The sequence below is a fragment of the Emys orbicularis genome, chromosome 8 (assembly GCF_028017835.1).
Source record: "Emys orbicularis isolate rEmyOrb1 chromosome 8, rEmyOrb1.hap1, whole genome shotgun sequence".
Lineage (NCBI taxonomy): Eukaryota > Metazoa > Chordata > Testudines > Emydidae > Emys > Emys orbicularis.
In genome coordinates this window covers 582,423-608,681 of record NC_088690.1, presented here as the reverse complement: position 1 = coordinate 608,681, position 26,259 = coordinate 582,423, and the positions used below count along the sequence as shown (strand labels likewise).

The 26,259-nt window shown below is 63.9% G+C and overlaps 2 protein-coding genes across 2 annotated transcripts in view; one reads left to right on the top strand and one right to left on the bottom strand.

Moving 5' to 3' along the window:
• Positions 1–324: 324 nt before the first annotated feature.
• Positions 325–5,721, top strand: HYI (hydroxypyruvate isomerase (putative)). The gene is made up of 8 exons (XM_065408875.1): positions 325–523; positions 1,023–1,134; positions 3,601–3,715; positions 4,004–4,082; positions 4,190–4,239; positions 4,711–4,780; positions 5,056–5,190; positions 5,539–5,721. The coding sequence occupies exons 1-8, from the start codon at positions 325–327 to the stop codon at positions 5,610–5,612; spliced, it is 834 nt and encodes a 277-aa protein (XP_065264947.1). The 3' UTR covers positions 5,613–5,721.
• A 1,266-nt stretch (positions 5,722–6,987) lies between these two features.
• The window catches only part of SZT2 (SZT2 subunit of KICSTOR complex), a 74,682-nt gene continuing 55,410 nt past the window's right edge, over positions 6,988–26,259 (bottom strand). Inside the window, exons 52-74 of the mRNA XM_065408874.1 lie at positions 26,037–26,219; positions 25,648–25,823; positions 25,259–25,425; positions 24,864–24,961; positions 24,114–24,246; positions 23,841–23,968; positions 20,691–20,812; positions 20,041–20,223; positions 17,495–17,765; positions 17,158–17,237; positions 16,749–16,874; positions 16,261–16,463; positions 16,060–16,150; positions 14,658–14,738; positions 13,970–14,044; positions 12,897–12,962; positions 11,381–11,594; positions 10,724–10,907; positions 10,342–10,464; positions 9,542–10,040; positions 8,930–9,046; positions 8,338–8,406; positions 6,988–7,717 (exon numbers count right to left, since the gene is read on the bottom strand). Of these exons, the coding sequence (XP_065264946.1) occupies positions 7,574–7,717; positions 8,338–8,406; positions 8,930–9,046; positions 9,542–10,040; positions 10,342–10,464; positions 10,724–10,907; positions 11,381–11,594; positions 12,897–12,962; positions 13,970–14,044; positions 14,658–14,738; positions 16,060–16,150; positions 16,261–16,463; positions 16,749–16,874; positions 17,158–17,237; positions 17,495–17,765; positions 20,041–20,223; positions 20,691–20,812; positions 23,841–23,968; positions 24,114–24,246; positions 24,864–24,961; positions 25,259–25,425; positions 25,648–25,823; positions 26,037–26,219 (3,533 nt within the window). The 3' untranslated portion in view covers positions 6,988–7,573. The remainder of the gene's footprint in view (positions 7,718–8,337; positions 8,407–8,929; positions 9,047–9,541; positions 10,041–10,341; positions 10,465–10,723; positions 10,908–11,380; positions 11,595–12,896; positions 12,963–13,969; positions 14,045–14,657; positions 14,739–16,059; positions 16,151–16,260; positions 16,464–16,748; positions 16,875–17,157; positions 17,238–17,494; positions 17,766–20,040; positions 20,224–20,690; positions 20,813–23,840; positions 23,969–24,113; positions 24,247–24,863; positions 24,962–25,258; positions 25,426–25,647; positions 25,824–26,036; positions 26,220–26,259) is intronic.

Here is a 26,259-nt window from a genome sequence, read left to right as displayed (position 1 = left end):
CCAGCGGCCGGGAGCGTTGGAGGAGACGGGCAGCACATGGCGAGGCCGGGCAGAGCCGAGCGGGCGCTGGGTCTGGGCGCAGCTGGCAGCAGCCGGGGGCTGTTCTGGGGAGGGGGCAGGCGGGGGGGCGGGGCTGGGCCTGGCAGGGACCCGGGCTCCCCCCGCTCTGCTCCAGCCCCCGCCCGGGAGCACGTGGCAAACACCTAGGCCCCGCCCCAAGCCCAGCCCCCACCGCTCCACTGGCTCCGCCCCAGCCCAGGCCCCGCCCACCCCCAGCTTCCCCGCGGCTCCGCCCCCAGCCCAGGCCCCGCCCCCAGGCTCGCCATGGCTCCGCTGCGCTTCGCCGCGAACCTGGCCTGGCTCTTCCCCGAGTGCCCGGCGCTGCCCGAGCGGCTGGAGGCGGCGGCCCGGGCCGGGTTCCGCGCGGCCGAGCTGCCCGAGCCCTACGCCTGGTGCCCGGCGCTGCTGCGCGGGGCTGCGGACCGGGCCGGGCTGGCTCTGGTGCTGATCAACACCCCGCCAGGTACCGACCCGGTCCGAACCCCGACCCCCCCCCCCCCGGCCGGTTCCGACCCGGTCCGAGCCCCGAAACCCCCCCCCCGGCCGGTTCCGAGCCCCGAAACCCCCCCCCGGCCGGTTCCGAGCCGGTCCGAGCCCCGAACTCCCCCCCCCTCCCCGCCGGGTACCGAGCCCCAACCACGCCCCGCCCTGCCCCGCGCCCCACCCACCCCCACGGCCAGGTACCCACCCGGGTCCCCCGTAGACTGCTACTGCCTACCGGCGGCTCTGTCTAGGAGGCAGCTCCCTGGGCCTGTCCCTGTCCCCTGGATGAAGTCACGGGGCCGGGGGGGCTGCAGCCCCCAGCTTATGGGCGGATGTGGGCACTGCCTGTCCAGGTGCGGCCCTGGAGCGAGCCCCTCCCACGTGGGCACAGGTGACCCCATCCCTGGCTGGCTGGGCGGGCAGGGGTCGGGCTCTCTCCTGCCCCTAACCCGGGGCTGTCTCGGCTGCTCTCTCCTTAGGGGACGAGGACAAGGGCGAGAAGGGGCTGGGGGCTGTGCCCGGCCGCCAGGCTGCGTTCCGGGAAGGCCTGGCCCTGGCCGTGAAGTACGCAAAGGCCCTGGGTTGCCCGAGGTAGGGAACCAGCCCAGCTCTCCCGCCATGGCCAGGGGGTGGATCGGGGGAAGGAGACGGCCTGGCCGACACCGGGAGGGCGAGATCACGGGTGTCACTTTACTCGCGGTGGGCGCTGGCATTCTCCAGCCAGGGGCCCTGTAGGCCAGCGGAGAGAGGCCGCCACGGCCAGACACGCTGGGGCCCCCCACCCCTGGTCCCGTGCCTCAGTCCCGACCCACCACACCCTGCTAGGCAGCCCGGGCTCCTCCCATGCCCACAGCTCAGCCCAGGCTCCACTCCCACCCCCTGCCCATTGCCCCAGGGGCTGTCGGCATAGGGCAGGGGCTGCTAGCAGCCGTGGGCTGGGGGGGTAGACAAGGCAGTGCCCAGCGTGGTCAGTTACAGCCACGTCCTGGGATGGGGGCAGGCAGCTCTCCCCCCAACTCCCTGCGGCAGCGTTACACCGTGGGTCACTCGGTGTGCTGGTCGCGAGCACCCAGAGTGGGGTTTAATACGCTCAGTGTACCTCGGCCATACCAGAGGATGGGGGCCGCTGCCCTGGGAACCAGCGACTCAGACAGATTTGGGGGCTGTGGTGGGTAATCAGCCGAACACAAGCTCCCAGGGGGACGCTGTGGCCAAAAGAGCTGATGGGATCCTGGGGTGTATAAATGGGAACCTTGCGTAGGAACAGGGAGGTTATTTCACCTCTGGCTCTGGCGCGACCGCTGCTGGCTCCTGTGTCCAGGTCTGGTGCCCACGATTGAAGCAGAATGTTGATAAATTGGGGAGGGTTGAGAGAAGAGACTGATGAAAGGATCAGAAACCAGGCCCCCTCATGAGCAAGTCCAGCAGTTGAGTCTGGTTAACCAAGAGAAGGTTTAGGGGTAATTTGATTACAGCCTACGAGAACCTACCACGGGAAATTGCTAATAGACTTGATCAGAGAAAGGGGGAGCAGACACACAGTCTGGAAAGAAGGCAATTTGCGTAATTAACCACTGGAACAATCAACTGAGGTTCGTGGCAGAGTCTCCAGCACTGGCACTTGGTAACTCAAGGCTGGATGGTTTCTGAGCTCTGCCCTAGGAGCGACTGGGGGCAGATCTCTGCCCTATGCTGTGCAGGGGTCAGACCATCACAATGGGCCCTTCCGGCCTTGCACTGGACGAGTCTCTTACAGGAGTGCTGCAAACAGCCGTGCCCATCTCGTCCTAGCTGCCCCGAGAACTCAGGACCCCACAGCGAGGCCTGGGGGAAACACGAGGAGAGGGGGCAGGGGCCATCTCGATGTAGGAAAGTTGTTCAAATCCCTCTTTGTTGCTGTATTACAATACAGCACCATGGGAGAGCACCACACTGCAGCTCTCGCCCCCTGGGCTTGGCTGCCATCTCCAGCACCTGGTTCTCTGGGCGGGGTGGGCCCAAGCAGTGGGGCTGTCCTGGGGAAATCCCTGTGCTGGGGTTCAGTGGTGGTCTCCATCGCACAAGTCTGTTCCGGCAGCTTGTAGAAAGGGCATTTCTGGAGCTCCTGTTCTTGGCCCTGCATGATTGTAGCTCCTTTGTGGGTGTGGCAGCCCTGGGCCGTGTCCTTCCCCAGCATTTGCTCTGCCAGCCCCTTGTAGATCTTGGCATTCCAGTGACTCTTGCTCACAGGGGCCTGACCGTGTTCCTCTCCCACAAGGGCCCCTGGGTGATTCGCACACCCACAGCCATGTACCCCTGGCAGCAGGAGGGTCTTGGCTAGGGGTACGTGGCTGCCGCTATGTAAATCACGCAGGGGCACCCCTGGCTGCACACGAACTCCAGCTCAGCCGGGATCCCAGCAGAAATCCTCTCCCCTGCTCAGCCTGGAGGTGAAAGCATGAGCAGCCACGGAGGACGGTGCTGTGTGGTAGCCGGGGTGGGTGGCGTGTAGTGACTGGGATCTGTGGCGTCCCCCTGGACGTGGAGAGGGAGAGCTGAGTGCAGTGTCCTTGGGCTGGTGAGCTTTGAGGTTCTCTAGCCTTTCGATTCCACACACCATCCCCCTGCCCCAGAGGTGGCCTCCGGTTGGAAGGCACCTGTGGCTGCAGGCCCCCCCCCCGCCAGGGGCTGGGGAGTGCTGGCATGTGGGGGGCATGCTGAGGGGTAGAGACCCCTCCCAAGGGGTGAGTGCTGGCCTGTAGGCCCCATGCCGGAGGTGGGGGGGGATCAAAGCCCACCTCCTCCTGCCCAACCTGAGGCAATGCTGCCGAGGGCCCCTGGATCCCCCCTCAGAGGGAGTGGCCCCTCCACCTGCCCCCGTAGGGGGTGGCCCCAACCGCGGCAGGAGGGCGAGTGCCTTAGAGCCTGTGCCCTGGTGGTGCTGCAGCTGCTGTTCCCTTCACCCCTCCTGCACTGGGCACTTGGAGCAGTTTGCTGCATCCTCCGTCTCTGCTCCTGTCCCACGCGCAGTCAGGCGTCTATGCTCTGTGAGCGGCTCTGACCCGGGTCTGTCTGCAGGATCCATCTCATGGCTGGGCGGGTCCCTGTGGGCACCGAGCGGGCAACGATGGCTCTGGAGATGGAAACCACCTTCGTCGAGAACCTCAGATATGCTGCTGACATCCTGGCCCAGGTACGAGGGGACGCTAGGAGTCAGCTGTGCCCCCCCCCCCCCCCCCCCGGACTTTCCCGCACCATGAGAGGGATAGGCAGAGGAGACTCCTGCGGGGGGCACGGGGCCACACAGTCCATGAGCTGACTCGGCCTCTGGCTGAGGAGCAGCCCCTGCGCGAGACACCAACACCAGCTGGAGGAGAAGGGGTGGCTGGGGAGGGAGGTGAGGGAGCCATGGCCGCCCTGCCCGCGCTGGGACGCAGGCGTTGAGGGGACAAGTGCCAGGGGCTCACATGTGGCTTTGCAGGAGGACATGACGGGCCTGCTGGAGCCTATGAACAGCCGCATCACCGACCCCCGCTACTTCCTGACCACCCCTCACCAAGGTAAGGGGGCCCTGCCACACGCTGACTGCCCCGGCCCGAGCCGAGGGGAGCTGGGTGCTCGCGCTGCGGAGCCCCTGCTGCGACTGACCTGCCTCTTCCCCCTACAGCTGCAGCCATTCTGGAGAAGGTGGGGAGGCCCAACCTCCGGCTGCAGCTGGTGAGTAGCTGCGGCTTGGTGGTTTCTGTAGTGCCCAGCCCCGTTTCCTTTACAGGAAAGTTAGTTCCCAGCCTTTGGTGCCAGGGGAAGCCAGAGGTGGGTGCCAGCCACGGGGTGCAGCAGGTGGGTAAACCCGGCCCAAGCAGTTTAGAGGAGCCTGCTGGCATGGCTGGCAGTGGGTCAGTGATGGTGCCATCCCCCAGGTGGGGCTGAGCTACCCTCTGGTCCATGCCGGCTGTGCCCCCACCAGTCCCCAGCCTGCAGGAGGCGGCGTGGGCCCCAGGGAGCGTTGGGCTGTGTGCAGCGAGGGGCAGGGCAGAGGGGCTCAGACACGTCCGAGGCACTAGGTCTCCGCTGCCAGCCAGGAGCCACAGTGATCCCGCTGGGGCGTGCCCGGAGGCGCAGTCATTCCCTGCAGCCGCAGCCTTGGCTCTTGCCCCAGACCCTGAATTGCAGCTCTGGTTCCTGCAGGACATTTTCCACTGCCAGATCATGGATGGGAACCTGACACAGAACCTGAAGATGTACTTCCCGCTCATTGGTGAGGGCCGGGGCTCTGCTCCAAGCATGGTGGGGAAGGCACTGGGCCCAGGCTAGGGGGTGGGAGGTTTGAGTCAAGGCAGAGCCCTTCATGGGCAGGCCTGGGGGGAGGGGGTGCGGGCCTGGCCCCTGGAAGGGAGAGGCTGTCTCGTACCATGGGTGTGGGGGCAGGACTCTTGGGTTAGGGGCTGTGCCCCCCTGCGGATCGGAGCCCAGGGCCGTGCACACTACAGCGATGCCCCAGACACCCTGAGGAGATGCTGGTTCCACCCACAGGTCACATCCAGATTGGGCAGGTGCCCGGTCGGCACGAACCTGACAGCCCAGGCGAGGTGAACTTCCCCTACCTCTTCCAGCTGCTGGAGTCGCTCGGCTACGAGGGCTACGTGGGCTGCGAATACACCCCGCAAGGTGAGCAGGGCTGGAGCGCAGGGACCCCACAGCCTGGGGGGGGAGGAGGGGGCCTGGCCCACACTGGAGTGGAGCCAGGCCCTGCCCAGCGAGTCCACCCCAGAGGGCAGGGAAGGGGGTGGTGGATGGAGCCAGGGCCTGGGAGCTGGGAGAGGCGTCTCGGCCGGGCTGGGAGGAGGGTGCTGGAGCAGCGCTCCCAGGGGGAGGGAGGGTCGCAGGACTCACCTGGTGGGAGCTGGCCTGTAGCTGCTGCTCCCTCCGGGGTACCTGCCCTGCCCCGGGGGATGGTCTGTGCTGGCTGCTCCAATGCAGGGGAAGCTGCTCACGCCCGGATTTGGCTCGTTGCAGGAGACACACTGGAAGGACTGGGCTGGTTGCACGCGTACTGGGAGAGCCGAGGCTGGCAGCAGCGCCGGTGCTAGCCCAGCGGGGGCTCTACGCAGGAATATTTGTAACCCTCCCCTTACTAAAACAGACAAGTTCTTTAATAAAAAGCGAATAGGGGCCTTCCAGCCACTCACGGCCCCAAGCAATTGCTTAGTCTGCTTCTGCCCAGTGCCGGCTGTGCCCACAAAATGGGGGGAGCTGAGAGGTGGAGGCCGTAGCAACTGGGATAAAGAGCACTCAGTGGCAGGGATGCTGAGGAAGCAGCTGTCCTGTGCACGGGCTCCCCTGTCTGTTTGGGGGTTCACACCCCAGTGCCCCTCCCTTCACACTGCCCGCTTACGCAGGAGGCTCCCTTGACTCTCCAGTGTGCCATCCCCAGCAGCACACGCAACTGCTGGGACAGGAGAGCAGGGCTGCCTGCAGCCGGAGGAGTGCCCTGCCACACACAGCAGGGGTAGGCGGCTACAGTGGGGGCAGCCATGGGGCAGGTCTGGTTCCAGGGCTCTGCTCTTTCCTGGAGAGGCCCCCAAACTGCCTCCTTGCAGCTCTGGGCAAGGGCAGTTACTTGGCAGAGCCTGCCCTGGTCAGGCTGGGAGCGTTTCATCTCCACGTGGTAACGCTCTGGGCCCTTGGTCCCTGCTGGGGGTTGGAGGTGATGGCAAGGAGCAGGGAACCAGCACCAGGCAGGATCCGGCTTGCAGAGGGGTGGCTAAGGCTGTGGCTCCTGCACCAGCCGACCCTGCGAGAGGGCGGGGCTGCAGGCCCATTGCCACACTGAGCTACTACCCAAGACAAGCCACCAGCCCTTCGGAGTGTGGCTACAGCAATAACTGGGCCAGCGATGCCCGCCTGGAGCCTGCCTCAGCCCTCGGGCAGGGGACTCCCAACAGCCGCAGTGTGAAGTCAGCACTGTTCACTTTCCCTGCTGAGCACCGGGGTGCAGAGAAGGGGCAGGGAGCGGGTGCTCCCTGGATGGCACCCAGGAGACACCTCCCCCCCCCCGCCATTGAACCAACGGGCTCAAAGGCTGGTGGGGCAAAGGGAAGCCAACCCTGCGGACCACCCGGAGCCAAGTGGGTGGAAGGATGGTTTGGTGACAGCCAAGGGCCCTGGAGTCCTTCAGGACGTGCTCTGCCCTCCCCTGAGCCCTGCTCAGCCGGTGAGCTGCCCCCACGCAGCCCCACCACCACTTCACCCCGCTGTTCCCGACTCCTCCCTGCGCTCAGCAGCCAGGCCTGGGGGCCAGAAGGACGACGCTGCCCTGGGGGGGCTTAGCTCTGCCTCCCCAGTGTGCTGGGGGGAGAGGGTAGGGGGCCATGAGGACACTGGGCCAGCCAGGCTCTGCTGGAAGGCCATGGGCAAGGCTGGGAGCCCCCTGCCGCATCAAGCTGAGAGCCAGGCAGCAGCGGGCTGGTCTGAGGCAGTTTATTTGACAGTGACGTCCTTCAGTACATTCTCATAACCCCCCTGCCGCCCCGCGGCTGGCCCACCACTGAAATCCCACCCTGCTTCCACCCATCGAAGTGACGGCCCACAGCAGCCACGCTCGGTGCCCTCGGGACTGGGCCTGGCTCCGGCCCAGCATGCCAGGCAGCTCCGTCGCCAGGCCCAGGGCTGGGCATACATGGGTGCCAGGTTTCTGGGCCCAGAGATGGCAGCTGTTTAGCTGTGGCAGGTGCGCCAAGTTCCTGGTGCCAGGGCCGCCGGGACCCTCCTTGGGTCTCCGTTTCAAATCCATTCAGTGTCAAATACACGTGAGTGTCCTTAACAGCAGCTCCCCTACCCGAGAAGGGGGGACACCCCTTCTGGGGAGTCTGGGCTAGCTGGAGGTCCAGGGGAGCCGCCAAGCCCCATGCACCCTCCACTCTGTCCATTACTCGTGCATCACGTGACCCCCGTGCTGCCAGCAGCGCTGGGGGGATCCTGCTGGAGGTCAGCTCCTGGGTGCAGACGTGGTGCAGCGCGGTGTGTCTGGCTGGAAGGTGCTGGCTCCTGGCTAGAGCAGCCCCGTCCAGAGGTTGAAGCAGGCCGTGTTGATGACAGATTCCAGGTGATGGTAGGTGGACACTAGCTGCGGCAGGGGGCTTTCGCTGTTCTGGGGCTGCTCGGGGAACGGCTCCCGGAAAACCACCGTCAGGCTCTGCAGAGAGGAACGAGCTGCTCACAGCAGAGCCACCTCCCCCCGGCCCTCAGCCCCTGCCCGGCTTGGGGCCAGCTCAGTGTCTGTACCTGCTCTGAGCGAGGATACCTGCACCCACCAGCACGGGGGGGGGGTGGGGGGGTGGGAGAAGAGAACGGACGACACCGGCTCCCAGAGAGACAGACACAGCTGGGGGGGGGAAGGACTGGCCAGCACAGGCTCCTGGATGGGACGAGACCCCCAGTTGGGGGGCAGGGCACCAGCAGGCACTTGGATACCTGGGCTCCAGGCTGCTGCCTCATTGAAATGCAGCAAGTCAGGGCTCCTGGACTTTCCGTAGCGTGGTTCGTGTGTTAGACACGGCCTCTGCTGCCCCCCATTCACCCCCGCCCGGCCCCCCATTCGGGAGCTGACACCTGCTCTTCGGGGAGGGGACAGCAGGAGAGGGATGGTGGAGTTTTAGCTCTGACAGTTCTGGGCAGAGCCCAGCCTGATGGCGAATGCTGAAACCCTCCGGGCTTTGCCTGGGCACTGGAAGCGCACTCCCTCCGCTACCCCTGGGCCGGGCACGCCTGCAGAGCCAGGTACCCGCCCAGGCCCCCGCGGGGAGCAGCTCTTACCGTCTTCCCTGAGTGGGAATCCAGAAACACAAGAACAAAACAGTCTGTGAACTTCTGATTGAGCACGACCTGCAGAGAGCGCGACAGGCCGTCAGGGGGTGCAATGACAACGGCTGGGGGGCACAGTGCCAGAACCATGGGGGGCAGGCTCCCCAGCATCCCACAGGGGCACAGCGCCAGAACTGTGGGGCATGCCAGGGGGCGTATTGACAGCGCCGTGGGGTGGGGGTCAGTGCATGGTGCAGTCGGGGCAATGCGACTACGGCTGTGCCCTCATGACATCACACCTCAGGGCAGCCTCACTAAAGCGGGCACAGAGGCATCACATCCAGCGGCGCGTCTGGTCAGGGGGGCTGACATGGGTGGGACAGAAGCGAGTCCTGGGGCAGGGGAGCCACCTCTGGCTGCAGGGGAGGGGGCAGAAAAGTGTCCCAGGGCAGGAGGTGGGTCTGGCCATAGGAGCGGGGTCAGCATATCTGGGGGCGGGGGCCGGCGCAGGACCAGGGAGTCTGGCAGCAGGGCCAGCTGCAGGGGCGTGGGCAGGAGTGGTGGGGCCGGCTGCAGAGGCTGGTTGAGGGGCCCTGGCCCTTACCAGATACTGGGTGCCAGTTTCGACGTTGTGGAAGTGGCGGCAGCTCTGCGGGAAGCGGCTCAGCAGCACTTTGATGAGGCTCTGGTACCAGGGCACAGTCATGGTGAGGAAGCAGCCCTGCGAGGACGGAGAGAGGGTGAGGCCAGGTCCCCTGAACAGCAGTGAGAGGCCACCAGGCCAGAGAAGCAACACAGCCCAGGAGCTCCAAAACTCACGAGATGTGCGCTCAAAGCCAGTTCCTGCCGGCCCCCTGGCACCAAAACTCACGAGATGTGCGCTCAAACCCAATTCCCTGCCGGCTCCCTGGACCATGCCCCACAGCTAGCCGGGATTTCCCACATGCTACATCCCCAGCAGTGCCACAATGTTCCCGATGATTCCCACACGCCATGCGCGTCTCCACTCCCACCCCTCACCAGCTGGGACTCTGCCTGTCCCCACCCCAGCGTGTGCATGTGCCTCCCCCCACCAGCTGGGGATGATGGGCCCTGGGGACGTGTGTACACACATGCGTATCTCCAGCGTGGGATGATGGGTCCCGTGTGTGTGTGTGTGTGTGTGTGTGTACGCAAGTGTACACACACACGCGTGTGCGTGCCCCCTGCCCCATACCAGCTGGGGGTCGATGTCAGCAATGGATTTCCCATGCACTGCGTTCAGAAGCTCCTCCAGCTCCCCCAGCGACAGCTTGCCCAGCTTGAGTTTGTCCGAGGCCAGCGGCTCCAGCAGGAAGAGGCGTTTCCAGAGGTTGTCCCTGCGGCAGTGGCACTTGGCCAGGTGCACCATGCTGCTCAGCTGTTTCTGGGCCACGGCCACCTCGGAGGCCAGCAGGGGGAAGAGCGGCGAGGTGTAGAACAGCCCAGGGCCCAGCTTGACCTGGGCACCGCCCGCGTAGAATTCGCTGCTGTCCTCTCCCTCCTGCCACAGCTCCCGCTCCGCCTGCTGCTGCCAGCCCTGACCCGGCTCCGGCGCCTCCCACGCCGCCCGGCCCACCACTGGCTCCAGTGCGCTCTCCCGCTGTAAGCGTGGCTGCTTCTTGAAGCGCCGCATGTCGGCTGTCAGCCGGGGGAACAGCTCCCGTTGGCTCGTCATGATGACGTAGAAACGCAGCCTGAAGAGGAGACGCCTGTGAGGAGGGGGCGCCCCTGCCAGCCAGGCTCTGTGCCCCCAGGGCCTCCTGAAACACTCCTTCCCCAGGCAGACGTGCCAGCCAGTGCCCACCCGACCCAGGCCCTCACCCCCTACCAGCCAACGCTACCCTTGGGACTGCACTGACACAGCCACCCTGTTCGTGCCCCCAGGAACTGAGCCATGCAAGTGGCCCTGGCCTGTGCACCCCCCCCCAACCATTCCCCTGCCCAAACCCCCCTGGGCCTCTCCACCCAGCCCTGACTGAGGGCCCTGGTTCTCACCGGAGCACATGCCTCTCCGCCTCGCTCTGCTCCTCGAACGGCGCCGCGCTGTGACACACCAGCAGGGACACGTCGAAGTCATCATGGTGCCGCATCCCCTCCGAGTCCTTGTAGGAGCCTGAGCTGCAGGCATAAGCAGAGCGTTGGGGGCCGAGGCGGTGCCACCCCCAACCACAGCTGGGCAGCAGGGCCTCGCAGGAGGTGTCCGGGGATGGTGAGGAGAACCAGCTGCAGCACCCACCCACCATCCAGAGCACAAGGCCAGCAGCTGGTGTGAGTGCATCTCCCAGCCCCAGTCCTGCTTGGCCCTGGCCAGGCAATGCCATGAGTGGGACGGGCACTCAGGGTTCCTGGAGCCATTGGGGCAGTGCCAGGCGCTCACCTGTTCCAGATGGAGACCAGCGCGTATTCGTTCTGCTCCATGCCCGGGGTCCCCTTCCTGCCGTCGCTGCCCGCAGCCAGCCGGGCCATGCGCAGGGGCTTCATGTGGTAGGTGTTGGCATGGTCTGCCACGTAGTTGTAGAGCTGGTGGGCTGTTATCATGTTGGTGGGCATGGCCAGCGTGCCTAGCAGAGGAGGAGTCAGTGTTTGCCTGGGTGTCCCCATGTCTTCAGGGGCAGGTCAGGGCCCCCAGAGCCGGACACCAGGACAGCAAGTATCTGCTTCCCAGCCCCCAGAGCGCACTCATGAGGCAACGTCGCCCGCCCCGCAGCCGCCGGTCAGGGCTCTCTGCACAGCCCCTGCTGAACGCAGCCTGGCTGGGGTCGCTCAGTCCCAGACAGCCACGCCCTGGAACCGTGCAGGCCGGGGGCAGTGGCACAGCGTGCCCCACGTGGAGCTACGGAGCGGATCCATCCGGATTGGCCAAGGAACGGATGGGGCCAGATGACGCACTGAATTTGGGAACGGCGTCTCTAGCTGGGGAGCGGCCCCACCCCCGGGGGAAGGGCCAGGGCCCGCGCTCCTGCATGGGGGGGATGGATTCAGCCAGGAGCACCGGGGCTCGCAGGGCCACGGGCAGCGCCCCTCCCCAGCTCACCTTGGAAGACGTGGTTGCGGCCAAACTTGGGGATGTCGGGGTGGTGGGCGATGAAGTCCTCCAGGAAGCTGGTGAGGTGGTAGCCCTGGCGCAGGGTCATGTGGGAGCCCAGCAGGTACTGGTGCACGATGCGCAGGTGGAAGTCGTAGCTGAACGAGTGCACGTGCATGAGGTCCCGCACCTTGTCACACTCCTCCGTGAAGAGCATGGAGAGCTGGGGAGGGGCACAGGGTCAGGGGAGCCCCAGATGCCTTGCGCCCTGCTGGCAGCAGAGTGAGCGACACCAGCAGCCTCCTGGCGAAGGCACAGGGCCTGGCAGTGAGGAGCTGCCTATTCACCCCTCTCTGCGCCCAGCCTGAGGCGTCTGTGTCGCTTCAATTCCAAGCCCTGGTGCAGAGGTGCTGCGGAGACCTGGCTGCTAGGAACCAGAGGGACCCACAGCTGGCTTTGAGTGGCAGGGCCCCAAACCCGACAGCCTGCAGCACTCAACTCTCCCACCATTAGCCTAGCTCTTCACCCTGCTGCACGGACCTCCAACCAGCCAGGACCCCACCGGGCTGGCATTAGGCAAAATCAGGCCACAGGCTCTGGGTCTGGGGCAGGCGGCGCAGCGCTCTGCAAGGACTGCAGCAGGGTGAGGGCAGAGACTCGGGCTGCCCCCAGAGCAGGGAGCTAGGGCCTGCTTCAGTCTCCACACTCACCCACCCCCTCCGCCCTTCCCCACACGCCCCTGGATGCAACACATCCAGCCCCAGCCGGAGCAGCACAGCTGCTGGGAACCCGCTGCGGACGGCTCGCCTGGGCCAGCTCTGACTGCAGACACACCCCATCCTAACTGAGCACAGCTGACACACAAGGCCAGTTCCCAGAAGGCCTGAGGAGAGGCGGCAGAGGTGGCTTCCCCCATCCGGATCCTGGGGCGGCCAACTGGGCCGGAGCACAAGCTAGAGCAGCCTCGAGGGCACTCTGATGTATGCCGCAATACCTGCCCGGTCCAGGATCACCAGAGCGCAGTGTGCTCCGGTCACACCGCCCACGAGGTACTGGCATTGCTGGGCTGGCTCCAGCGCCTTGATTCCTCACAGGGATGCCCTCTGGGTGGCACCCAGGGGACAGAGCTGGCCCCGAGCGTTCGAGAAATGGGGGTGAACAAGCAGCCAAGGGGACCAGGCAGCAGCACTCGCTGCATCCAAACGCAGCACCCTGACCCCGTGCCAGCAGCAGAGGACACCAAGCGGATCTAAGAAGTGAGCCCAGCAAGAGGCGCCTTTGCCCCAGCCCTGGAGAGAGAAGCAAGATGAGCGAGGCTGTTTCCAAGCCCTCTCCTGAGGGCCCAGCTGCCTGCTGGGATGTCTCCCCCATGGGAACCACCTAGCAAGAGGCCCAGCATCAGCCAGCACCCAGGGCAGGAAGGGGCTGTGGGTACAGAGCACCCAGCATGCCTGGCAGGGCGAGCCCCAGCCCTGCACGGGGAGATGCTGCAGTGCCACGGCAGTAGTGGGAGGAGAGGACGTACCGCAGACTCAGAGATGGAGCTGGGTCCCATGCAGCTCTTGCTACGAGCTCTGGCCGTGAGAGCACCCTGATGGAGAGAGGAGACGCGCAGCCAGTGGGAAAGGGGACAGTGCCTGGCACTGCCCAGGCCTGCCCCTGTGTCCTGCCCGCCCTCCATGGGCCACAGGGAGGAGACAGCACTCCAGCCCTGTGGAAGAGGGGCTGACCCTGCAGTCCCAGCCCCTGCAATGAGCCCCATGCTAGCCAGCCCTGCCCAGCGCTCCCTGCACTGCAGAGGGAGGCCAAGCACCCCTGAAGGACTGGGCAGTATCTCCTCATCAGATGCCCCAGCAGAGGTGGGACAATGCCTGCCACCCACTGCAGAACCCTGGGTGACCTACTGGGGTGACCCGGCCCCCTGCCGGAGCCTAGAGGGGTCTATAGCTGGGCCCCACGCAAAGGCTCTCCAGGAAGCAGGCTCCATGTGCCCTCAGCAGCTGCTTCGAGGGCCTGGCAGACTTCAACCCAGGGTAACAGCCCCACCAGCCAGCCGGGGCGATCAGCTCCCAGTACGACCAGGTCCCCTGCCCTCGCCCAGCTGGCACGTCTAGGGCGCTGGCTCCCTGGGGAAGGAGGGCATGTGCCCCATTCCCAGAGGCCTCCTGCACCCAGCACAGACTGCTAGGGCAGCGGGCAATGGACGGCTGGCCCCTCTGGCAGCAGCCCACTCCTCACAAGAGAGACCTGGAAAGCTGGCACGCTCTACACCCTATCACTGCTCCACTGGGGCAGCCCCAAGGCACTGCAGAGGGCATAGCAGTGCATGGTGCTGGAACGGCCTCTCCCAGCCCAGCTCAGTCCATGTGCATTCTTGGCCCTGCTTCCCCCTTGTTCAAGTGAAGCAGAGGAGCTATTGCTTTGACTGTAGGAAGTCAGCCCCAGAGCAGCCACCCCAGGCGGGACTAGGGAAAGGTGGACGTGCTACCCGGATCCCTGTCCTCCTGTCCCGGCAGGTAGCAAGCTGGAGATTCCAGCCCTGCCTGCCCAGGCCCGGAGCAGCCAGGACAGAGCAAGCGCCCACAGGCCAGCTGTTACCTGCGAGTTGACGGACTGGCCCATGGGGATCCGCGAGCACTCCAGCGCATACTGCTTCACGCAGAAGTAACAGCCCTGGGGAGAGAGCGCACTAAGCACACGGCCCATGGGCAGGCATGGCCCTGCTGCCGACAGCCTCCCAAAGGCCCAGCAGGATCCTGTGCACATAGCCAGACCACACCCCAATCCTGCCTCAGCTCCCCTGGGCCAGGCATCAGATCTCTGGCCTGGGCCCTCCCCCATCTCTGACCTCACCACTCTAGTCCCAACCAGCCATGAAAACCCTCTCCTTGGGGCGCGGCTAAGCCCTACCCCTTCCCTGCTCATCTCACTACCCTCCTCGCTGCCGCTTGGGCATGCCAGGCCCTTCCTGGGCTCATCTGTGAGGAAGTGCGCTGGGCAGGGCCAGACGAGGGACACAGCTCTGTCTAGACAGCGTCTCCGCTCCCATCTGCCACGGGGGGCTCGTCTCCTTCAGCAGCTAGCTCTTCAGGGCAGGGGCAGCGCCCACTCGCACTGGGACAGCGCCCAGCACAGCGTGAGCATGGCTGGCACATGAGAACAAGGCCCCAGGCTGGCTGGTGGCTGCAGCCCACCATTGCAGACACTACGCAGAAGCTCCACAGGAGCCCTAAGTGAGCTGGGCACAGAGAACCCGGCTGGGGACGACAGATCTCTGCCCACTCACCTGGAAGCCCAGCTCCATGAGCACAATGCCGCCCGGGAGGGCTCTCTGCAGGTGGTAGGTGGTGACTGGGGGGCTTGTGCTCTGGAGAGAAGAGGAAGAGATCTGATCAGAAGGCAGGTGGGTGCTGGCGCCCAGCAGCAGCCACCATCCATGCCAAGAGCCAGGCGGCACCAGCTAGGAGAGGCAGCTGGCATGGGCGTCCCTCCCTCTGGAGCCAGCTTTTGTTCCCCACACTGTTGGAGTCGGGAGGGGTGTCCAGGGGGACCCGGGACTCGGTCTGTTTATCTGAGAGAAGGGGAAGAGGAGATTTGTCTGGAGGTGCCCACCTTGGGAGGAGGTTTCTGGTCAAGGGTCCGTAACCTGCATTACCACAAACCTAGGGCCATGGTGGATACACTGGCACTTGGAGACGAAGCCTGACCGGACACCGGAGGGGCGGTTCTCCCCCGCAGCCCGGCACAGAGACCCTCCCCACCAATTCCTGCCCAGAATCTCTCGCTGAGGCCTGGGCGATTTACTCTGCTTAACTGGGTCACTCAGTGTGTGAAAAATCCAACCCTCTGAACAGCATAGTTAAGCCCACCTAACCCCCCCGTGTAAACAATGCTAGGTTGATGGAGGAATTCTTCTGTCAACCCAGCTGCCGCCTCTTGGGGAAGCGGACTACCCGCAGATTTCCTCCCGTTGGCATAGGTAGCACCTACACTGACGTGCTACAACGGCACAGCTGTGCCACTGTAGCATTTTAAGTGTAGACACACTCTGAGCTAGAGCAGATCTTGCAGAAAGACACTCCCAGTCTGGGTGAAGAGACTGTGCTGGAGACTCCACCCACATCCCTGGGTGAGTTGTTCTGATGGTTAATCAACTTCACAGCTTCATTTGTGCCTTACTGCTAGTCTGGGTGGTCTCGCTTCCACTCCCAGCCACCAGAAGAGCCCTCTGCTATGGAGCTCTCCCCAGGTGGGACGGCAGCCACGACCAATTCCCCTCACCACCGCAGACTGGGCTCCCTCAGTCTCCTACAGGCAGGCTGTCCTCGCGCGACAAGCAAAGCATCACACTGCATTGTGTGTTACACTATTCACGTGCCCCGTGAGAGGCACCTGGGCCCAGAACACCTGGAGCTCTGGGAGAGGGGATGAATAAGCTGTGGAAGGAGCCTGAAGGGTCAGAACTGGGTCCAGGGACTGGGCAGGGGGCTGCTGGGTTGCAGCTGTCAGAAGAGGGGACTAGATCCTGGACGGGCACGCCGAGGGCATGCCCAGGGGCCTCAGGAGAGGGACGCGTAGAACCTCCAAGATCCCGTGATTGGCTCTGCTCACAGCAGCCTGGTGAGTAGCCAAGAGCAGGCATGTGAGTGGAGCAGTGACCCATGCCCGCCCTAACACTCGGCTCTCACCTTCGGACTCCCGTCTGCTTTGGGCTTGTAGGAGAAGGAGCCTCTTCCCTCAGTGCCCAGGAATGCCAGAGCTCGGATCCGGTTCGTGCTACTGCAAAGCAGACAGGACAAAGTCAGCTGACCAGAGTCACCCTGCAAGCATGCCCTGCCTGCCCGGGCGTCGCTCTGCACAAGGGTGGGGGGTCTCTGAGTCACACTGACCTGCGGGCGGGCGAGGGGGGCCGCACTTGCACCAGGATGAAACCCATGCTCTGCAGGTACTGGATGTACTGCTGCAGGAAGGCGTTGCACATCTCCTGCAGCCAGGGCTCCTCCTTCAGCTTGCAGGGCAGCACCTCTGCAGAGTCGCAGCTGTGGCTCCGGTCCCGCCCCGACGCCGTCGAGTCGCTCGAGCGATGGCGCTTCTGAAAGACAAGGGAGCGGGGCAGCTAGCACCTGCGGTAGAGAACGGCCAGCAGGCGCTGCCCTGCCCGAGAAGAGAGGGACCTGCTGGCTGATAGCTGCTCAGCTGCTGCCCCCGAGTGCTGGAACACAGGAACTGCCCGGCTGGTTCTAGCCCAGTGGCCTGGCCCTGCACAGCTGAGGCAGAGCCCCTCCTCCAGCTCTGGGGAAGCTGGCTCCCTCCCTGGGACAAGGCTGCAGCTCAGACAGGGTGGGCCCCGTCACAGCACACTTGGTGAGTCGCTCACCTTCCCCTCCAGCTTCGCCTGCTGGTCGGCCTGGATCTGCTGCCGGAAAGCTGGGTCGAAGAGCAGTGGTGTGGCACAGTAGTGAACCAGGCGCGAGGACTGCTTCAGGGTCTCCAGGTCTGCCAGCTGCACAGTACAAGGGGCACAGCTGCAGGAGGTGGCCCACGGGAGCCCCCTTCTCCCCCAGGCCCATGCAGGGAGTCCTGCCCTTCCAGGGCCAACCCGCCTGCTCACCTGCCCAGGGGGACCACTGGCTCTGCAACTCTCCCCCCCACCAGTCCCAATGCAGGAGCCCCACCCCTGGGGCAACACCTCCCCTCCCCCCATGTCCCTATGCCCCCGGCCACCCCTGGGGGCAGTGACCAGGTCAGAGCGGGGCGGGATGCTCATGCTGATGGGCAGCACTTACACCGATGGGCATGTTGGACTGTGCTGATCTCTGCTGCCACGTCACAAAGAGATTCTCAATCTTCATCTGCTTCTCCAGCTCTGAGAGGGAAAGAAGCGGCCATGGGAGCCGGAGCCAGAGCCAGAGCCAGGCCCCTTCCACCCTACAGGCTCCCACCGTCCCCCCAGACAGAGTAAAGCCGCCAACCCCCCTTGAAGTGCGGGCCAGGCTCCCCACACTCCTGCTGGGAGAGGCCAGGGCTGGAAAGCAGGGGAGGCTAAAATGCTGTGGCTGTGAGCACCCCCATCCCCAGAAACCAGTGCCCGGGCTGGACAAGCTGGGGGGGCCCCCCCTTTACCTCTCCTCTCCAGGCTCTTGATTTCCAGGAACTGGGCACCATGCCAAGACACCGGGTCACGTGGCCCCAGCTCTGGGCCGAGGGGGACGCCCTTGAGGGCGGTGACATCTCGCAGAGCCTCGTCAAAGGGCATCATGTCGGGGGGGAAGTGCAGGGATGGCAGGCTGCGCGTGGAGCTGCTGAGCCGGCCTTGCTCCTTGCTGGGGGGAGGGCTCGAGCTCCGGATCAGGGCATCCACCTCCAGGGTGGAGTTCAGGAAGGGGTTTGGCTCCTACGTAAGCAAGAGACAGCCCTGAGACCCCCCTCACCGTGAGCCTGGGAGTGGGAATCAGAGAGCTGGGAAAGCCCCTGAACGCCCCTCTAGACCTTGCCCAACAGGGACAGGTCCCCACAGCCTAGTCCCAGGGCTCTGCCCAGTCCTACTTCTAACGTGGCCCCTGCCATAGGCAGTGGGTTCCCCCGCCTGGCACGGCCTATCCCTCCCAGTTTCATGCCCTTGGCCCCTGCTGCTCTGATAATTGTACCCAAACCGCAAGCTCAGCCATAGGAAGTGAGTGAAAGTTCATAAGAACCAGTTGGCGGGAAAAGGTGCAAAAGGGAGACGCGCTGAATTAGTCCCAACAAAAGGGTCTCCTGATAGAATTTGAGGACGCGTTAAGATCACGCCTGGTGAACAAGAACAGGGTGGGATCAGAAATCAATGGACCAAAATTGGTATGTTGGATGTTAGGTCTAATTGTTGAACAAAACAATGAGGAAATGAGCTATTCCACCCATCGCTCCCTTCAACGGGGTCTTAAAAAGAAAAAGAGTGTGATGGAATGCACCCTGGATTCACACCCTCCACACCAGTGTAGTCATCTGTGTACGGAACATGCCTGGTGAAAACATCACTTGCTGGTCAGTAATATCATGGTGAAATGCACGTGGCAACATTACATGTAAAGGTATGAACAGGAGTTGGAATCATGACTGACGTGTTTACCAGACAAGTCTGAGGAATGGGTAAACGGGTTTCTCAAAGACAACGGACAAGTTGACGCTTCTAGCCAGGTGTCGCCGAAGTTGATGGGCCATCACTAAAGCTGCGAGTTCGTCATGGAGGTCACGGAATCCATGACTTCCTGGGACTGCTGGAGCGGTCAGTACGGCTGATCTGGGGGCCGCCTGGGAAGCTCTGGCAGGCCCTGGGTCAGCTGCACTGGCCGCTGCTGGGGCAGTCTCGGGCCACTGCACCCCATCCCAGCAGGAATTTGGGTGTGGGAGGAGGCTTAGGGCTGGGGCAGGAGATTGGGGCAGGAGGGGGTGAGGGCTCCGGCTGGCGTTTACCTCGGGGGACTCCCCGGAAGCGGCGACATGTCCCTCCCTCAGCTACTAGGAACGGAGGCACGGACAGGTGGCTCCATGTGCTGCCTCCGCTTGCAGGCGCTGCTCCCGCAGCTCCCATTGGCTGCTGTTTCCGGCCAATGGGCTCCGCGAAGCCAGTGCGCAGAGACCCCTGGCCACGCCTCCACCTAGGAGCTAAGGGACATGTTGCTGCTTCCAGAGAGCCACGCGGAGCCAGGCAGGGAGCCTGCCAACCCCCCCCAGCAGCAGCGGGGTCCCCCCCCGAGCTCCCAAGATTTAGTCAGGGGTATATTAGTACAAGTCATGGAAGGGTCACAGGCCAGGAATTTTTGTTTACTGCCAGTGACCTGACCATGACTTTTACTAAAAATACCCGTGACTAAAACGTTGCCTTAGCCATCACCTCTCAAGCAGCCATTCTTTGTTCCTGACCCCCTTCCTTGCCAAACAGATTCTGCATCTTAGCAAACAACGGCATGAAACCTCTTTCCCACCAGACTCCATGTCTCCTTTCTCTGAGCCCGAAAGATCTTTATCTAGGGGTCACTCTCCGGAAAATACACTTCAAAAGGAGACTGACAAAACCACCCCAAGTTCTCTCTCTCTTTTCACTTAAGAGAGCAGAAAGAGCCGCAGATCTTCGGAGCAGAGCCTGACCTGAAACTTGGTCAGCATTGCTACTGAAAACCTGTGGTAAGAACTTCACCTTGAACCAAGGCTAGTTTAAGTTTAGAATGTGTTTTATCTTTATTTCTCTTGTAACCACTTCTGACTTTAATGCCTCATTACTGGTACTGACTTCAAATCCTAGCTTCGGTTGCTAAAGAAACTGGTTTTATTCTTTAATCAAAATTAGTTCCACGCTGTGAGCTGTGTGGGTAGCTCCATTGCAGGCGGCAAGCTGCTGTATGTTGTTCCCGTGCAGGAACAAGGGACCTATCCGGACGGCCCAGAAGAGGGCTGGACAGAACAGCGCGCACATTTCTCGGGGGGATTCGGGACTGGGAGTGTGTTGGGGTCACCCGACAGGTAGTAACCAAGGCTGTCGGGAGCCAGCATGTGACTTGTGATTGCGGACAGGCTCTGGGTTAGAATTGCCGAACAGAACTGTGGCTGTACACAGACACTCGTGGTGACCTGTGAGCGGCCCAGGTGGGAGCTACAGCAGTAAAGCATCGTGGGGCTGGCAGTGCCATTACCTGCTTGCTGTCCTCATGCCAGGGTGTGTCCAGGTAGCAGTAGTGGTGGAAGAGCCCCAGTTTCTGGCTGAGGAGGCAATGCACGATGTGGGAGCGGGCGTTCTGCCACTGCAGCAGGCGGGTGAGTGAGCTGTTCAAGGAGCTGCCCAGGTCCGGGGACCAGTTGTAGGTGTAGAGTATCAGCTAGAGGGGAAGGGAGATGGTGAGAGCTCTGCTGGGGGAGGCCCGCACCCGCTGAGCCATGGCCAGGCTGCTGCACCACCAGCCAGCTTCCCCTACAGCATGGGGCGGGGGGGCACAGCACCACCTCAGCGCCCAGCCGATCACCACGGTGATGTGTCCTGGTGTTCACACCTGCTCTGCAGCACGAGGGCCCAGAGCTGCCGACTGCAAAGCGCCTGGGAGCACAGGCTGGCCCTGGGCCCTTGGGAGCCACCAAGGCTATTATCAGCATGCCCGGCCGGAGGGGGTGGCAGCACCAGGCCACAGGAAGACCACGGGGTTTGCCATGCAAGGGCAGACAGGGAGTCAGCTGCCCAGCACTGCCCACCCCACTGTTACACAGGGCCCTGTGAGGAGCCAGGCCAGGCTGCCCTTACCCACAGCCCCCGCCCGGAGAGGCTGCAGCGCCAGGCTGGATTTGTGCTCACCTTCTTGTCGAGGATCTCCAGGAGAAGGAATCTCTGCCGCGGGGCCAGCGAGGGGCTGGAGTCGGAGCCCTTCTCCGCCAAGCTCAGCTCCATGGCCTCGAAGTGCTGGAGCCCCTTGTGGGCTGAAAGAGACCAGAGAGAACCACCATGTGCCTTCCTGCTGCTCGCTGCCCGCACGGAGGCGTCGGCAGGAACCTGGGTGCCACAGACCCCCAGTCCTCGGGAAGGAGACCCATGACAGCAACTAGCTGGGAACCAGCTGGAGCGTATCAGCGCTGCAGCCTGCCAAGACCGAGCTGGCCAGGAGGGCTGCACCATAAGTTCCAGCCTAATCCCCAACCACGCATGCCAGTGTTCGCTCCGAGCAGGCTGGGCCGTGCAGCGGCAACAGCCCACGCCCCACCCTCAGCACTGAAATCCCAGAGCAACTTGGCAAAGTTGCCCTGGGCTGCAGGGTTCTGTGCCCATGTCTGATACCAGAGGTGGGTACATTTCAGTGGGGATGTAGGGAACGACCAAACGTTGAGTGCCACCAAGCTGTAGGGAGCACTCCTCTTGTGCTCCCCAGCCCTGTCCCCAAAGCAGCGTGATGCCGACCAGCCCCTATGGAGCGGCACAGCCCAGGGCCCCTGTGATACTGCCATACCAAGTCCTGGGTGGAGCCAAGGCCCCCTCCCCCCCATCCAGTCCTGAGCTAAGGGCATCCTAGCCACACCCCCTCCCTGTGCTGACATCGCAGGGAAAGGGAGCTGGCCCTACCCGCCATGCTGGGGTGACCCTCCATGAGGCCAAGCCCAGGGTGCCCTGCCAGAGCAGTCCCCTGGCCATGCTGCACCTGAGGCCCTGCCTCAGTCTGTAAAGCATTGGGAAGCAGCTATTCCTGGCTTCCCCACTTCCTAGGCAACAGCCACCCCAGATCCCTGCCTCTCCCAGGGAGGACGAGCGCTCAGGGCACTAGTGTTAGAGCCACGCAGGCACACTGGCAAACCACAGCAGCGCAGCGCCCAGCCCCTCAGCAGGCTGCAGGTCTCCTGTGTCTGCAGCCCCTGGGATCAGGACAGCCCCGTGGCTGAACCCGGTCAGATTAGCCCTAACCAGCAGCACGTGCAGTGTTCCCCGCCGTGGCATGAGCACTCGCACAGCCATTCGCTTCTACTCCAGCACAAAGGCCCGGAGACAGCCTGCAGCTGGCCCTTCCACTGGGCGGGGCGAGGCCCAAGCGCCAGCTCATCACTCCAGCGAGAGACTTTCAACCTACTGACACCTGCTCTTGGTGAAGACAATGTCAGCTCCCCGAGCCTGGGCAGAACCCAGCCCGGCCAGCGCTACCTGCTCTGGGGTCTAGTCAGGACACGGGCGGGAAGGGACCATGACAGCGCAGGCGAATGGGAGCACCCCCAGCCAAAGATGGGCACATCCCTGATTCCAGGCAGGGCTAAGGCGGAGAGCTCAGGCAAGACAGGAGCAGGGCTCGGGTCAGGCTGGTACCGTGCAGCGCCACCTCTCCCAAGCTGCTCTCACTTGCCACTCTCAGCTCGTAGGAAAACCTCAACGCCATGATGCCTGCACAGTGTGAAGGGGTTAGCGCCTTTGCCTGCAATGATCGCTGAGACATCAGCATTGCTCACTATTTCACCCCCCGTGCGAGCGGGTCACAGACCTGCGCAATTTCCTGCAGGTGACCACGTTCTGGAGCCACGAGTGGCTGGAGCTGGGAAGCCGTTTTATTTTTCCCCAGCCAAGGTGCCAGGCCCAGGGGCATGTGCACACCCCGCCATGGGGAACCCAGGGCAGCTTCGGGCGCTGCACAGTCCTGTGTGGGACATCTGCCACAAGCAGCACCACGCTGGCGGACACGCATGGGCAGCGCTTATTTTGTGGGCGTGGCTTGGAAGAGTGCCCTGCAAGAGTGAAGGTGCCCGGCTGCAAAGTGCCCAGCCTGTGCTGGAGCCCACCCAGAGGGCTGGAGGGGAGCTGATGGCAAAACCTGCTCAGGCCACTGTAGGGCACTGGGCTTGGCCCTTCTCGGGAAGCAGATGTGGTTTCTAGTCAGGAACATCAGGCCTCGTCTGCCCTGGCTCCGTCAGGGTCTTGGACACATGATGGGAGGGTCAAACCTTCCTGAAGAGCTTTCCTGCAGAGTGCATGAGCTGACCACCAGTGTTGGCTGCCGCACCCTGGGTGCTGGTATGGTCAGAGCCCCAGAGCTCTGCAGCCAGCCAGAGACCAGGCCTGAATTTTAATGGGAAGGACCGGACCCTGGGCACACATACACCCACCCACTCCCCGAGCAGCAGCCCCCTGTGATTCTCTCAGCAGAGGATGAAGTTCTGATAGAGCCGATGCTGGAGGAGTTCCTCTCGCTGCTCTCCACATTCTGCTGAGCACCAGCTCCGAGTCGGTCTCGCTGGGACCTCACTCCCCTCCCTTTGCCCCACATGGGCATTAAGTGTTGCCCAAGGGGACGGGGGACTAAGGGCAGAACCCCCACGGGAGGCCAGCCAGGGTGGGCATCATCCGAGCCAGCTAACCACTCTGATGAAGGAGCAGCACGTCTGGGACCAGCACAGCATGTTCCCCAGGGGCGCCAGCTTGTTTCTCCCTGCAGTCTCTGTAGGGCCTGTCTGTGAGGAGGAGGAATGGGCCTGGCCTTCCCTTCTCCGTACGGCGCACCACCCACTCGCTGCGCTGCGAGATGCCGGCAAAGCAGAGACAGGATAAAACTCCTCGGGGGGCCCTGGCCCAGGAAAGTTACCCGCTGCTCAGACACCACACATTGCTCTGGGCTGGAGCAGCCGCCCGGTGCCGGCCTGAGGGGTGCCTGGCACAGCCTGCGCCACACGCATTGCCTGGAGCGTGTCACAGAGCAATGGCTCCTCCTGGAGGATGTGCCAAGTGGTGTGTTCAGGTGGACTGGGAGAGGGGGAACCACTGCTTAGGGTAGAGCCCGTACTGCCCAAGCCTGAGTCCCACCCGGAGACAAGCCAGACAGGGGCCACGAGCGAGTCCGAGAACAAAAGCCTTGCGGGCACGGAGCTGGGCACAAGAAGTTTCTGCCTGGGCGCCTGCCCTCTCCCAGCACTGCTAGCTTGGGGCCCCCTTGGCTGCCCCCCCAGGCCCACGGAATGCCTGCACCCGGCCCGCACTCACCCTGCTCAGTGCTGGAGCGCCACTGGTGGAAGTTGCGTCCCAGCAGGATGAAATGTCTGATGGCTGCAGGCCGAGGACTGGAGCTCTGACGGGGGTTGTATGGAAGGAAGGTGGCGCCCTGAGGGCAGCTGCAGGGGAGAGCAACACACAAAGCGTTGGCCGCCAGGAGCCACCCCACCCAATCCCTGCCAGTGACCCCCCCCCCACCTCCCAGCCAAGCACCTTGGGCCCTCCTCCCAACCCCACGGCCGATCCCCCCAGTGCGACACTCACCAGTGCTGCTGGAACACCTTGACAATGGTGTCGCTTGCCAGGGCCATGACCAGGCTCACCACCTCCTCCAGGATGGAGGAGAGCAGGAAGCGGGAGACCATCTCCACCGAGCACTGCTGCACCGAAGGACACCCTGCCCCGCACAGGAGAAGCGGCATGAGCCACAGATATACCCAGCTACAAAGCAGCCTGCTGGGAGCAGAGGGAGCTGGCCTTCTGCCGGGTTCTCAGAGAGTGTTCGTGAGCACCCTAGTGGGGTCGCCCTTGGCAGAGCCAGAGGGCCTGGACTGTGAGGAGCTGTGAGGATCTCAGGCAGGTATTCCCAAGGAACAGTTCTCCTGCGGAGCTGGACAGGGCCCGAATCTCCAGCGCACTGTGTGAGGCCTGGGCTCCGGCATGTCCCCTCTGGCAGGAGCCCTGTGGCTGCAGATGCCTCCCACATCGAGCCCTCCTGATGGGCTGGGGAGAGCGACCAGGTCTCCCAGGCCGCCGTGTGCAGCACTAGGCACTGGCTGGCCAGCGCAGGCCCATCTGTCGGAGGCCGTGTTACTGCTTACACCACACCCCGGGCACATGGTGCCTTTAAGGAAACAAACAGCACTTACATGCTGGATTAGAGGCACAGGGTGGGGTCAGCATGGGCCAGAGGAAGGAATGGTTACACAGGGACCTACAGGCAAAGCTTCGGGGAGAAGAGCCCCATTCCAGCCCCATCCTGGGAGGCAGGGGAGATGGGCCCGTGGTACATACCCAGCCGACTCATGAACGCCATCCACTGCCGGCAGGTCTGACTGAAGAGCGGGTGCATGGTGCCCACTTCCCCTTCCTGGAGCTGGCAGACTTGGCGCCTGTGGGGGCAGGGCACTGGTTATGCAGCCGAGGCCAGAGACAGACGTCAGGGGCAGTGCGAAGCAGAAGCTAGAGGGATGAGGGAATGGTGGTTCCCCCTCCCCCCCCATGGTGATGTCTGGCCACTCCCTGTCCATGCGTAATGCCCCGTGTGGGTCGCCACAAGCCTCGGGCCCGGTGGGCCAAGGTCCCTCTTGCTCCGAGTCCTGCCACGCACACAGCACCACACCGCGCGCCTTCCCGGGCTGCTGTGGGTACAGCCGGCCGGCCGTGCAGGGAGCGCCGGGGGCACTTGCCTCTGGGCCTGCTCCAGCTCGGCCGTGGCAGAAGCGCGCTCCTGGCTCAGGTGCTGCTTGACGCTCTCGGTCTTGTGGCGGCGCCGGGTGCGACTCTCCTCTGGCCGCTCCAGCACGATGTCGTCAGTGGTTTTGGGGCTGCCCAGCTCCGAGGAGTCGGCCTTACTCTGGGGGGCAGGGGGCACGAGAGGGGGTGAAGTGGTGGAGAGAGGCAAAGCTCTGAGCTCCCCTTGCCCACCCATCCCAGCTGGCTTCCAGCTGTAGGCCCGTCCCCACCACTGCCATCCAGTACAGCCAGCTCCTCCCCTCCCAGGCCCCGCTGTGACCGCAGCCCCGGGGCAGGGCTCAGTCTGAGCACCCTGCTACAGCCCACGTCCCTCTGACTGTACCAGCATGTCCCAGAAGCTCCGGCGCCCCATCTTGTTTGTGGGCGTGACTGGCTCGCCGGAGCTAGAGCCGGGGGCTGAGGCGAACTGCAGCGGGGGCGGGGGCACTCTACTGGCACCAGCACTGCCCGCAGGAAGAGCCAGCCCCTTGGTCTCCGACATGGTCCTCCGGAGGCCTCCTGCAGACAGAGTGCACATCAGAACCTGGGCAGAGGCATGGACCCAGCGCCGGAGCAGCATCTCCCTGGCCAAGGAGAAGGGGCCAGTCTCCCATTGGCTCCTGGACTGGGGCCCATCCCACCCCCTTGGGCTCCAGGACACAGCTGCCCGTGGCGAGAAGACCCAGAAGAGACCCCACAGCCAGATGGCAGCAATCCTGCCCCAGAGCTTACCGCCACTGCCTAGCTCCTCCGGCGGGCAGGCGGCCTCCACGCAGAGTGGGGCCGGCAGCACTCGGAACTCCATGACTGCATCGCACAGGGCGTGGCGCACGGCACTGCGCAGCTTCTCGGACAGCTGCAGGGGGCTGATGTTCCCTTTCTCCCAGATGTCCAAGCGCACCAGGGTGCAGGCAGCTGCGGGAAGAGGGTAGTCACCAGAGCTGCACGGCCCCTG